Raw genomic sequence first — 14,836 nt, forward strand, 5'->3', positions numbered from 1 at the left:
TTACCCTTTCATTAAACTCTCACGCAAAAATCAGACTGCTATTACTAACCAACATGATTCCTGTCATTTGACATGTTCTTCGTGTTTCACTCATTAAAATGCTCTGTTGATGATAAACACCAGGCTGATTTTTGCATGACAGTTTAATGAAATGGTAACAAAACAATTGGAAGCTCTGTCCGACAAAATACATGGAACGTTTTCGTAGTCTGACGTTCCAAATTTTTAACCTGTTCCACAATTAAAACTTCCCCTGTTCCAGTGTTCTCAAACATCAAAGTTTGTCCGACTAGACACTGTTAAGCTATTAAAAAATTCTCAGCTTGCTATTAATCAACTGTTTTTGGTACGCTGGATCCAAGTCTATACCTTTTTTAAGTAAAAATATTAAGAGAATAAAAGTTTTGGTTCAAAAAATATGTAGAGTGGGTAATAAAAAAAATTGAACATATTAAATGAGCGCTGAAAGGCGTATGTGGTGCCCTCTGCGTAATACATCATTTTTGGTGGCGAATTTAGATTTCTCGTCCCAAAAAACCCCGTTTACCAAATTTCGTGTTATTATTCCATAGGAAATATTCAAGTAATAAAATAAAAGGTTTAAGTTTGACACCCTGTATTTCGGTTATTATTAACTTTCGTACTAAGGTAAGTTATTAGCTTAAATCGACCTATTTTAACCTCAGGAATCTAAGGTTAAGCTATGGCCCATTATTTACCAAACACCCTGTATAAATTTATTGGTGATACAATCTTTTAGTGACTTTCTAATTGAATCCGTAACACATTTTTGTTATACCACAGAATAATTAGCGAAAGAACTTATATAGGTACAAAATGCAACAATTTATAAATCGAATCAAATTGTTATCTAATACAACTAACTGTTAGTAAATAAAAACATAGCACAGAAGAATAATAATTAGCGAAAGAACTTGATAAACAAAATGCAACAATTTATAAATCGAATCAAATTGTTATCTAATACAACTGTTAGTAATAAAAACATATTTCACGGTATTTCCCAAACCCGTACCCCTACAAAATTAGAAAATTACCCATTTCCATAACTCATAAATTCCACTAATAACCGTTTTTGTTTAAAAAATCGAAACAATATTTTTTTTAATTATTATTTTAAAATAATTACCTAATTATTACATACTATGTACGTTCTTTGTAGGCATCAATTATTTAATTTAGATTGATTTTATATTAAAGTCAAGCGTCCACAGACCCGCATCGTACGCATAGTACGCAACGGATTTTAGTTTGACAATCGATAATGCGATCCGTACGATGCGGATCAGTGGACGCGGTTACATAAGTTTCTGTACAAGGCAAACTAAAATCCGTTGCGTACGATGCGGGTCTGTGGACGCTTGCCTTAAGCCGGCCTCACGGTACTGCGGTGTCATTCATTTTGTCGAATTCGACTAATTGAAAAAAATTTTGATCGTGTGTGACCGTGCATCCAATTAAATCGTACAATTTAACCACAGAGAGACTAGCCTGTCTACTGCAGTACTGCACTACTGCAGAATAAATGGATACTATTTTAGCCGTGTTCGCGCTGCATGCCCCGAGTATGCCCAGAGGGAGAACGCCTGCGCATTACAAAATTGGACGTTCAATAAGGTCGAATATTGCCCTCCGAAAACGTAATGCGCAGGCGTTCTCCCTCTGGGCATACTCGGGGCATGCAGCACGAACACGGCTATTATCGACGATTTTGTCGATCGACACCGCAGCACCGTGAGTGGCCAGCTTTACAGATTACGATTACAGCCTAGTAGCACTTTCAACATACGCTTGTTGACTTTGACGTTTGAGGTTATGTTGTATTTATTTTTATTAATTTCTTGGACTTAAAACTTGGAATATAAACGTAGACTTTGATCCTTTATTTTCGATCAATAAAAGTCTATTTGTGCATATTTTAACCATTAAAAGGTTTTAGTACGTTTACTTCATACACAATGGCTTTAAGAAGCGTTTTTAAAACAAATATAGTGAAAAGTGGTGTGAGATGTTTCAGCAAGGAAGCTAGTTTTGTATCTGTAACTGTAAACGATAAAAATGGAGTAGCCACAGTGGAAATGCAGAGACCACCGGTAAATAGTTTAAATTATGAACTACTCAGCCAGTTGTCTTCTACTTTAACAGACCTAGAGAAAAACAAATCAAGAGGTCTTATTCTGACCTCAAAAAATGATGGTGTCTTCAGTGCAGGATTAGACATCTTGGAAATGTATAAACCTGACCAAGACAGGATGAAAGCATTTTGGACAGCTCTTCAGGATACATGGATTAAACTATATGGTTCTTCTTATCCAACAGTAGCCCTAATAAATGGTCATGCACCCGCAGGGGGCTGTCTTTTATCATTGTGTTGTGAGTACCGAGTGATGTTTAAGAACCGTACCATAGGATTGAACGAAACACAGCTTGGTATCGTAGCTCCCAAATGGTTCATAGCTAGTATGACAAATGTGATTGGAAATAGAAAAACAGAATTGGCGTTAACTGGTGGTGTAATGTATACAACCGACGAAGCTCTTAACATGGGGATGATTGACGAAATAATTGAAACTAAAGCAGAAGGAATGGCTAGAGCAGAAGCGTTTATAACCAGATTTGCCAAAATTTCCCCCGTTGCTAGAGGGCTTACTAAGAAATATATTCGAGGTAATACTATCGAAGATATGGTCAAAAATAGGAAAGAAGATTTAGACAATTTTGTAATGTTTTCTAATCAGCCTGCAGTTCAAGAAGGATTGGGACTTTATATACAAAGTTTGAAGAAGAAGTCAAAGGCATAACGTTATTAATTTATATTCTTTTATATAGACTGAATTATGTAATATTCAAATATTTTATGCAACATATTGAAATATTTTAATGTCATTTTGCTTTTCTGTGCATTTGCATTTTTTCATAATTGCATTTTTTCTTCTTTTTAGTTTAAATCATAATCATTCTCCATTTTGTTTAAAAGTATCATATGGTTTTCCATATTTCTCTAATGTATGTTTTTGATGTAACTAACTAACTGATACTTGCCTATGGAATTGGACTTTGTTATAAATGATATCGAATTTTTTTTTTGTTCTTTCGGTACTGTATTCTTTGAAATATACCCTTATGAGAATTTTATTATTTTTGTCCAATTTTTTTGTAAAAGGTTTTTGTATATGTTATAAGCCTGTAATTCTGTAGATTTGTTAATTATATTCTGCTCTGTATGTAAATCATTTTTGATTTGTGTTTTCTACAGTTGTAAAAAATGTTTTTGTTTTTTTTATTATATTTTGCAATAAATTACACCGAATAAAAAAGCTTTTTTTCCTAATGTAAGTTCACAAATAAAAATACTACATATTTATTTCACTTTGGGCATCTACTTATTTTTCCATTAAAAAATTATTTTAATGGAAACAAACATATCAATACTTTACTGACTTCACTGTGCCAATGGTAACATATTAGTAGTCTATCATGTCACATTATTTTAAAATTAAAGTAGCATAAAGTTTTGAATCACATTTGATTCAGACATACATATCGATGGCTTAGTGTGGAAACCTCGTATCTCATTTTTTTTTTCGAAAATGACATTTTGGTGGTTTTAGTTTGAAAACCTTGTATCTCACGATTTACAACTGTTAGAAAAAATCCAAATACACTAGACTATTTTCTACAGCCGAAAAAAGAAACCACATATATCAATTGCTCTCTTGATTTAGTGTGAATACCACGTATATTTATAACCAAGACTTTGGTACTTAATTTGGAGTATTTGTTTGAGAGATTCGACTTGGAGAAATGTTTTTTGTGAACAGTAAAAGGGTAGTCCTGTGTCCAGAAACATTTTATGAACCTTAAATCAAAAGATTTGTACTGTATCAACCTAGTATTTGGAGATGTGCAATAAGCTATGAAAAATGAAAACCTCATAAATAATATTAAACACAACCTCATTTAAGATGAAAAACACGTATATCAAGATATACGAGGTTATCATAGTTACTTGGGCAAACGCTCTATATACTGCAAGGATATTTGTTTTTCATAGTTAATATTTGTATTTCCAATTTAATAGCAACATTTAACACTTTTAGCTCTAGGCCAATATCAGATATTTGTCTCAATGTGCTCGAATTAAAAATATGTAGCGGTAATTTTTGTTTTTAGGTTATATTATGCAGAAAATCAGTTTTTTGCCTCTCCTATAAAATTGTAATTTAATGAGATACGAGGTTTTCACACTAAGCCATCGATATTGCAAAAACTTTTAGGTTCTTTGAATGATATAAATAAGATTTATTGCACAGTAATGTTGTTAATAAATAGTGTCTTTCTCTAGCGCTAATGATAACCTGTATTCTCCTAGGCATGTTGCGTAAAAGATCTTCAATGAATTTTTGCAGACTTTCATTCTTGATAGTATGCTGAAGCTATTTTCTTGTGGCCACTTAATGTATTTACTATTTTTATTGAGAATAAGCCACAATTTTATTTCGTTCTCGATTTTCCAAGTGGAAATTGAAACATCAAATAAACCTATTTTAGTAAAATTGTAGCGTATTCCCTATAAAAAATAGTAGACTTTAATTCTGTTCCTCTTGTGCAGCAAATTCTAATTGAGTTAGGAGCTGGATTTCGTTCTTGTATAGTTCTTTTCAGTTTGTTCAATAGATGTTCTGACAGATTGACGTTAGATTGAAGAGAGTCATAATATGAAGTGATTTTAGTACGCATGTGGGTTAATCCAAGAGAGGATATGGAGCAAAACATGAAGGACTATGTTTCGGAAGTAGAAATGAGACTGGAATTAGTAATAGTATTAGATATGGTGTTGTTAACACATTCTTTCAAAAGAGAGAATGTCAACTACTTATCACATACAAAAATGGACCAAATAAGCAGATTATGTGAATGGTAATAGTAAAAAGGTAATAGTTAGTGAGACTGTGGAGTTAGCAGTATAAGTTGTTTGTCCTGGACATTGAAGTATAATATAAAGAGTGAAATTAACTCAAATATTGGAGAGGGTCACAAAAGATTGAGTGGTGGATGTAAATGATGAGAAAGAAGGGCTTTCCTCAGCAAAAATAGTAGAAAAAATGTGTTAGATATGTTTATTAGAGATACTGCTATTGAAATACTTGGAAAAACCTCAGGAATGAAGTGTGATAATAAAGAGACCTACTGGTGGTCATAAGGAATTCAAGAAAAATAAAGGAGAAGAGCAAATTATATAAACAGTGACAAGGAAATAGGTCAGATTCAGATCTTTAAAACCATATGGTTGACAAAAAGAAGTGAAAGTAGCTAAAACAGTTTAGATCAAATAAGAGAGCCTTCCTAGTAGTGTGCCAAATTCTAAAAACAGCCTTGAATAATAGAACTGAAATTGATAATTTTAGCCAGATCACTGTCCATCATACACAATGAATAATAATCACTTCATATCCTATACATATTCGTTTTTAAAAAAATAGTCAAAATTTGGTCCATCATACGACACCAACTGTATCGGACAAATTATTTTATGAACCCCATATATGCTATCTATATTGCCATAATATAACCGCTCAGCTCATCTTTGCACATTTAAATGAGTGACGTTTTGTCTATGTATTATCTTAAATAACATATTCAATGGAGACTTCCGTCAAATTTAAATCACCAGATAATAATTAAAAGAACAGTAGTGTTCAGTTTTAGTTTTTTGTTTGTCATTAAGTCCTTTGTTTTAATTTTATCTAACCTTTCAGTTTTTATAACAACTAAATATTCTTCAAATTGTTTGTAAGTATTCCTACACCATTGTTTATTTTTTACTTATAAATTTACACCAATTATTTTTTATAGTTGAACTGATGATGCTTTAAATGTTTTTAATTTATTTTGTTTTAATTTATTTTTACTTAACACTACTTACACTAAAATATAATTAATTTATTATAATACATCTATATTTATATTTCCCGACTTAAAAGGCAATCTAAACCGGCTTATTATTCAGACTGGTCCTAAAATTTAATTCATTCTCTTATATTTTATTTCTGTTAGCTGGTCTTCTCTTGAATTTACTAGACGTCGTGCAGTTAACTGCTTTTCGTTTGTAATTTTCTTCTAGAAAAGACTGGTTGCTTGAAAACCCATGTACTTGTCGCAGGTAGACGAATTGCAGTCCCATTAATAGAATTTTCTAGTGGGTCATTGGCAAGTGGCTATCGTAACACTGTAAAGCGTGTATATGTCTGCACAACTCAATTAAAAGTTGTTCTTTGACCAGTTATTTTACAATTTCTTTACCTAATAGTCTAAGAGCTAGAGCCGAAAAATCATCGTCATAAGTAATATGGAGTTTGGCATGTGAAATGTGTCTATTGTATATTGATAATTATGACACCTTTCAGGCTGACACCTCAGTGGATACAGGAAGTAGCAATAAGGGATGAAAGGGGAAAGTTAGTGTAGTCTTTAAAGGTTTTCACCTCCTATTTTGTTAAACCTCCATCGATTTGCATGAAAATTGGTGACTAGTTAGAGCATACCTCAAGAAATAAAAATGATTTGGTGCCAACTTGTACTTTTACCCTGGGGGTGGATACCACCCCTTCTCGGGGTAAAAACTATTTTATTAAAAATAACCCCACAAATCGATAGAGGGACAAATTATAAGTAAAATTTGTTATATCATGTTATTAAAATAAATCAATACTTTTTGAGTTATTAAAGATCAAAGATTTGTCTGTTTAAGAGCATATGCGTGAAGTTAAGGATGATAAAAAGAACATATTAATTAATTGTATGTTACTAAAATATTATTTTTATATTATTTCGATATTATAAATTTAGCAAAAGTGTATTCGAATATGTCAAATGTACCCATTATTGGACACCCCCAGTTTCTGGACATATTCAGTTTATATTGATAAAAAAAATTCAATTAAATATCGAAATAATATAAAAATAATATTTTACTAACATACAATAATTAATTAATATGTTCTTTTTATCATCCGTAACTCCACGCATATGCTCTTAAATAGACAAATCTTTGATCTTTAATAACTCAAAAAGTATTGATTTATTTTAATAACATGATATAACAAATTTTACTTAAAATTTGTCCCTCTATCGATTTGTGGGGTTATTTTTGATAAAATAGTTTTCACCCGCAGGAAGGGGTGATATTCACCACCAGGGTAAAAGTGCAAGTTGGCACCAAATCAGTTTTGTTTCTTGAGGTATGCTCTAACTAGTCGCCAATTTTCATGCAAATCGATGGAGGTTTAACAAAATAGGAGGTGAAAACCTTTAATGACTGCACTAACTTTCCCCTTTCATCCCTTATTGCTACTTCCTGTATCCAATGAGGTGTCAGCCTAAAAGGGGTCATAATTGTTAATATACAATGGAAACATTCCACAGGAAAAACTCCATATTAACGATAATAATTATGATGATGATTTTTCGACTCTAGCTCTCCGTGTATAATATTGTTCGGAAGCTATTTTCTTGTGGCATTTTAATATTATTTACTATCTCTAACCACAGCTTCAGTAGAAAATTTGTATTTTGAGAACGATTTCCGAAGTGGAAATCAAAAAGTGTCAAAATAAACATATTTTCAACTGAAATTGTGGTTAATTCCCATTAGAGATAGTAAATAATTTTTTACAGAAACTTATAAAGTTCACAGCGCAGTGTAACGTTTCCTTTTTCTTTTACAGAAACTTTTGTTTATGCCGTCCACCACAAGGATTTGATATGGATTCTTCATGGTAAGTAAATAGAAGAAAGGACTTGGATGGATGCATTTTAGTTTTAGTCCCAATTCGATGGTCTGACAAAATTATGCCATGAACTGCACTGATAGTTCCGGAGATGGTCACTGAAACGGGCCTTCTCGATCGGTCTTCATCTTTAATAGAAAATTTACCCCATTTGAAGACTCTTAGATTTTTTTAATATCCTCCGATTTACTAGCGTTAACATGATTTTCCTTCTCGTTGTGTGTCGTGCTTATTTTCAAGCGTTGGCTATCGTCGTATTAACAAGCTGATGAAATGTTTCTCGGTCGGCAGCTATACAGGGTGATTGATTAGTGGGGTAAAGCTCAATAGATCCGCTATAGTAATAGATAGCAATAAAAGTTAATAACAAAAATTGTAGCCAACTTTGAGCTTCACATTACAAAATTAGTTAGAATGTTACAGGGTGTTCGATAATATCGTGGCAGATCAAACATATGTTTTTTTTAAATGGAACACCCTATATTTTATCTTATATTCGAAATCTTCTTAACTTCCCCATTACAAAAATATAAAAGTCTGTTATGTTATACAGGGTATTTACAAAGTTATAACCAATTTTATATGAAAATCGTAACAAGTTCAACTCCCTGTCTAAATAAAAATAAACAAAACAGCAATGGTTTATTAATGCCATATTTTTTTACGTATTGTCAAAATTTTCAGGAATTATTGATATTGCCAATTTTCTTTATATCAAATACAGGGTGAGCCAAAACGTAAGTACATTATTTTCTCAGTAATGTTAAATGGAACACCCTGTATTTTATATCACTGTTGAAAAGTACCTTTACGTTACTTCAATTTTTAGATAACATTCCCTATGTCTAAATTTTTTGGTTTTCGAGATATTTTCATTTTTCAGAGCAAATTGGTCCATTGATTTTTGTGATGAAGAAGTTAACAGGATTTCGAATTTAAAATAAAATACAGGGTGTTCCATTAAAAAAAACATAAGTTTGGTCTGCCACTGTGTTATCGAACACCCTGTAACATTCTAACTAATTCTGTAATGTGAAGCTCAAAGGTGGCTAAAGTTTTTGTTATTAACTTTTAGTGCTATCTGTTACCATAGCGGATCTATTGAGCTAAACCCCACTAATCAATCACCCTGTACGAAACAATTCCTCGAGTGTTCTCGACCTGTCCATTGTCTAATGTTACGTAGCCAGGACAGTTGTTTTCTTCCAACCCAGCGTTTTCCTTCGATTTTCCCCTGAAGGGTCAACCGGAGTAAGCGATATTTAGGTCCTCCCATTATATGACCGAAGTATTTACTCCGGTCAACTTACGCATCCGAGGCTACAAAAATTACCATCAAGCTGAAAATTGGCAGGATTGTTCAAAATACCATCATAAATGAAATCTAAAAAGTCCTCATAAATCCGACCCGTGCTAAAAATTTTACGCGGGGTCAAAGGTTTCCAAATATGGTTTTTAGCGATTTTCAGCGAAACGGTAGGTTTTATCGTAAAATTAGTTCTAACAAAAAATGTAGATTAGATAATTATCTATAAAAAATGCCTTATTACTTTTTTTCCTGAGAGCCACCGGTTTTGAGATATAACGATTCAAAAAGTGGTAATCGTCATAATATGCGCACACGTTTTCACACCACCTTTGAGATAGTGTACTTAGCGCGTTTTTTTAACGTGGTTTCCCCAGTAGGCCTATTCCACGGATCTGTTATGATTCTGTTTAATTTAAAGTTATTTAATAATTGATATTGGCAAGGGTTAAAAATGATAAAAGTTACATAAAGCGGTATAAATTAAAAAAAAAGGGAAATTTATCAAACTGGTTCATAATTTTCTAATACTTCTGCTTCCCTTGTTCTTCTTCTCATTGTTCTTCTTCCTCTTCTTCATCTTCTAGTTCTTCTTCTTTTTCTTTTTCTTCTTCTTCTTCTTGTTCATCCTGGGTGCAAGTAAATTGTTCCAATAATGACACGTCGCATGGCTCCTCGATAGAATCAAATGAATCCTCAATTGTTGGTGATTCAACATTGGAGCACGACCGGTTTTGACAATTAGTGCATGTTACCGAACAAAACAGTCCAACTTTTTTGCAACCACATTTAACGCTACATCCCTTTTTACAGTTGCAAAAAATTGTGTTCAGAAGTTTTTCCGGCGCAGGGGGGAGTAAAGTTTGAATTGGTTCTAATGAACTGTCGACTAATTTCCATCCCCAGTCTTTTCGATCTAGCTGATAACCAAGCCACACTTGAACTTGGTAATATACCCGAAAAAGATGTTGATGAGCAGCCGCTGAGGTTGGAGGAAGACAAGATAACTGCACTTGTTTTTTGTTTCGAGTACTTTTAAAAAAACATGCATATCGAAACTTATCTAAGCACGTAGTTTTCTTAGGCGCTCCATACATGGAGAGAAGAAAGCTAATTACGTTGGAAATAACTTCTTGTGGAGTTGAATTAGTTTTTTTTAAAACTTCAGCACATTCAAGTAAATCTTGTTTTTCAAACATTTTAAAAGCAGTCGTTTTACCCCTCCTGAAAAATGCAGATGTCGTATCACAGCCAGTTATTGCGTGTAAAAATAGTATATGATTTTGACATTTTGCAAAAGTAGATAAACTTTTCGATGAATATATTTCCGATTGGTGTTGAGCTTTTCCAGGTTTAAAAAAAAAGATATTTTTTTCGATTGGAGTTCTACCAGTGAGTAATACGAGCAAGTCTATATCTTCACCTACAACAATAGTTGTATTTGTTAAATTGAATTGCTCTATGGCTGCTTCAATTATCATTACGTCAGCATCATTATTAGCTTGTTTTACCGATATATTTTCAGCAATAAACTTATCTTTCAGCATTGAAATGAACCGAGATTTGTTGTATTTGCAAGAAATTTCTGTTGAGTGGTAGATACTGTCATAGATTGATCAAATCAAATATTAGAAGATGAAGATGTTGCTGAAGTTCTACGGGGGTCCGGACAAATAACCCCCGGACAAATAATCCCGGACAAAAAATCCCCACAAATTATCCCCGGACAGAAAATTCCCGGACAAAAAATCCCCACAAAAAATCCCCACAAATAATCCCCACAAATAATCCCCAGACAAATAATCCCCGGACAAAAAATCCCCACAAAAAATCCCGGACAAAAAATCCCTACAAAAAATTCCGGACAGAAAATCCCCAAGAAATGTTTGCTGTCGAATAGTTTTCTAAAGTTTTCCCGTGAATGGTGGAAGATATGGGAAATACGCTAAGGCTGTGGGAATCATGTTGTAATTGGCTTAAATCTTTTGATCACTCTGCTTTGAGTAACTCTGTTCAAAACATTGTCTATTCATGATAATAACTGATAACTATACTGAAAACAATAATCTTGATTATACTAATGTAAAAAATCCGTTCCACGCATATCGCACCGCCATGAAAGTTATACAAAGCTTATTTTGAGTTTTTTGTTGGTTTCGGGAACAAAATGTTCATTAATATTCGATATCAGGTTTTTAGAAAACGTAATTGAGGATCTGTGTGCATCCATAAAAAAAACTTTAAAAATTTATCCATAAATCAAACCAGACATGGCTGCATGGGGGAGAGGCCAGATGGGAGAAGGTCTGTAGGGCGGCCTAGAAAAAGATGGAAAGATGCAGTCTGGCGGCCTAAAAAAAGGTGGAAAGATGCAGTCTGGCGGCCTAGAAAAAGGTTGAAAAGGTATAACGCCATTGATGATGATAATGACTAAATATTTTTGACGTTAAACTTACAAAAAGGAACAGAATTTTTTGCATTACAATCAAGATTATCGTTTTCTGGACCAGCAGTTATCATCACGAATAGACAATAAGTACAACATGATTCCCAAAGCCTTAGCTTATTCCCCATATCTTCCACGATTTTTGAAAAAACTCACAATTGGAATTCGACATTTGGTAATCGAAATTACAATGTATGCTTAATTTTAATCGCTAATCATTATTTTCGTGCAGAAAACTGGTTTCATGTCGATTGCTATAACTCTCATGCACTGAAGCTGAAAAACATTTGCGTCAATTGCATTCACGGGAAAACTTTTAGAGAACTATTCGGTAGCAAAAAAATTTCTTGGGGATTTTTTGTCCGAGATTATTTGTGGGGATATTTTGTCCAAAAAAATTTGTGGGGATTTTTTGTCCGGGATTTTTTGTCCGGGGATTATTTGTCCGGGGATTATTTGTGGGGATTTTTTGTCCGGGGATAATTTGTGGGGATTTTTTGCCCGGGATTATTTGTCCGGGGATTATTTGTCCTAGCTTCGTTCTACGACGTTGTTCTGCAGCTTTAATATTTCTCGTAAAATCATTATAGCCATCAAATACGACAGTAACTCTGGGACCAAAATGACGCCGTACATATCAATTTACTATTTTTGTTTGGGATTAAGCCGTAAAATTCAAATAATTCTTATTATTTTCGCGTTACATTAAGTTTGTAAAGATTTTTTTGTTGGCACTGTAATATAATACAGCTTATACATTGCATCCCTCGGTAGACCTCAAGCTGTATAGTAGAAACATTATCATATTTATAATCTTATATTATTATGTGTAATATAAGTTAAGTTGACCGATAGAATATTATGTTTACTTTTACTTGTATTACAGCTTCAGTGATGTATATACCTGACCTGGTGTACTAATACATATATGTATTATGACGATTAGAAGTCTTTCAACTCTTTGAATCGTTGTATCTCAAAAACAGTGGCTCTTAGGAAAAAACTATTAAGATATTTTTTATAGATAATTATCTAATCTACTAGTATAAGAGCTGTGAGACATTTTTGAGTAGGTATTTTAGGCAACCTGAAAATTTTTCAGGTGACTTTTCCATGATAGCCTAATACAAAAATGCCGGTCTGGCTGGAGGGTAGCGGTTACTTTCCCCAAAAATCCCCCCCAAAGTTAAAAAAAGGGTAAAAATTGTTATTACAAAAAATATCATTGACGTGACTTTTAAAGTAAATTTAAATATTCAAATATAAAGAAAATAAACAGGCCAGGCGATTTGAGGGCGATTTTAACTCTGCAAGATACTTGCATGGGCGTCCCAGCATTATTTTCAGGGGATGCATCTGAACTTCAGAAGATTTCATCTGAATCTGTACATACTATTAACGAGTATAAAATATACAACTATACATGCATAGCTATGTACATTCCTTCCGGACAGGGAGGTGCAATTGTTATTTTGACAGGGTGTTTTTTAATATTAAAAATAAATATTCTAAAAAAGACAGGTTTTTTTGGTGAAATTTTCCAACTGCCATGTGATCAAACAAATTACGCGTGCATATAAATGAAAAGCGCTATAGGTAAGCACCAGTGTGAGAAAGATCGTATACCGATAGCTGTTTGGGTCCTCTGTTGTAACTGAGCGAGTCCGTTCGCTCGAGAAAAATCACGTGACCTGGCGATACCCATGTTGTTGTAACTACCTTTTTTTTTATTAAAGGAAAATAATACGGACTATACAATAAATTTTGCAAATATGATAAAAAAAGACAAATTTATTATTATGAATACATAGGTAGAAAAGTATAAAACTATAAACTAAATTAATTCTGTGTCCGAATCTTGTACTTCTTCTTCAAACTCCTCATCTGAGCTTAAATATTCATTCTCTTTTTCTTCGTCAGACTCCACTCGAGACTCAGATTCCTCTTCTACCTGATCTGTAAATAGTTGTAATATGTATTTAGAGTTAATTAAAAAGTAATTAGTGAATAATTAATTGAGTTGCTACGTATTCTTACTTATATAACCAATACTTAATACTTTTCCTTATATAACCAATCACATCAGGTTTTTTATTTCTTAGTATATGACGAAAGTAGTATTTTTTTCCTTCATAGTGTTGAGTATTTCTTTTTCTTTCTTCATCTTTCTTAATGTTTCCGTGTTTGCTATGTGTTGTGTCCATGATATTTTTTACATTATTCGATAACACCACATCTCACCAATGGCAAGTCTTTCTTCAGATGCGCCCGTGATTGTGCAGGTTTCGACTGACGAGTCTGACGAAGAAGAAGAGAATGCATATTTAAGCTCAGATGAGGGGTTTGAAGAAGATGTACAAGATTCGGACACCGAATTTATTTAGCTTATAGTTTTATACTTTTCTACCTATATATTTATAATAATAAATTTGTCTTTTTCTATCATATTTGCAAAATCTATTGTATAGTACGTATTATTTTCCTTTAATTAACAAAAAGTTACTTAAAAACTAGAATATATAATAATTACTCTAACGTTTCGAGGCACAACAAGATGGGTATCGCCAGGTCACGTGATTTTTCTCGAGCGAACGGACTCGCTCCGCTAGAACAGAGGACGCAAACAGCTATCGGTATACGCCCTTTCTCACACTGCTGCTTACCTATAGCGCTTTTCATTTATATGCACGCGTAATTTATTTGATGACATGGCAGTTGGAAAATTTCACCAAAAAAACCTGTCTTTAGAATATTTATTTTTAATATTAAAAAATCTGTCCGGATAGAATATACATAGCTATGTATGTATAGTTGTATATTTTATACTCGTTAATAGTATGTACAGATTCAGATGAAATCTTCTGAAGTTCAGATGCATCCCCTGAAAATAATCCTGGGACGCCCATGCAAGTACCTTGCAGAGTTAAAATCGCCCTCAAATCGCCTGGCTTGTTTATTTTCTTTATATTTGAATACTTAAATTTACTTTAAAGTCACGTCAATGATATTTTTTGTAATAACAATTTTTGCCCTTTTTTAACTTTGGGGGGATTTTTGGGGAAAATAACCGCTACCCTACAGCCAGACCGGCATTTTTGTATTAGGTTATCATGGAAGAGTCACCTGAAAAATTTTCAGGTTGCCTAAAATACCTACTCAAAAATGTCTCACAGCTCTTGGACCATACATTTTTTGTTAGAGCTAATTTTACGATAAAACTTACCGTTTCGCTGAAAATCGCTAAAAAACCATATTTGGTGACCTTGGACCCCG

At 33.1% G+C, this 14,836-nt stretch overlaps 2 protein-coding genes across 5 annotated transcripts in view; both read left to right on the forward strand.

The window, feature by feature from the left end:
- Positions 1 to 14,836, forward strand: part of LOC114332949 (stress-activated protein kinase JNK) — a 121,311-nt gene that overhangs the window by 43,214 nt on the left and 63,261 nt on the right. For all 4 annotated transcript variants that reach the window (XM_028282755.2, XM_050656319.1, XM_028282754.2 and 1 more), the window contains exon 2: positions 7,749 to 7,799. The gene's annotated coding sequence lies outside the window, so the exon portion shown is untranslated. The remainder of the gene's footprint in view (positions 1 to 7,748; positions 7,800 to 14,836) is intronic.
- LOC114332951 (enoyl-CoA delta isomerase 1, mitochondrial-like) lies at positions 1,757 to 3,390 on the forward strand. The gene has a single exon (XM_028282756.2). The coding sequence runs from the start codon at positions 1,980 to 1,982 to the stop codon at positions 2,820 to 2,822; it is 843 nt and encodes a 280-aa protein (XP_028138557.1). The 5' UTR covers positions 1,757 to 1,979; the 3' UTR covers positions 2,823 to 3,390.

Source organism: Diabrotica virgifera, chromosome 7 (genome assembly GCF_917563875.1).
Source record: "Diabrotica virgifera virgifera chromosome 7, PGI_DIABVI_V3a".
Taxonomy (NCBI): Eukaryota; Metazoa; Arthropoda; class Insecta; order Coleoptera; family Chrysomelidae; genus Diabrotica; species Diabrotica virgifera.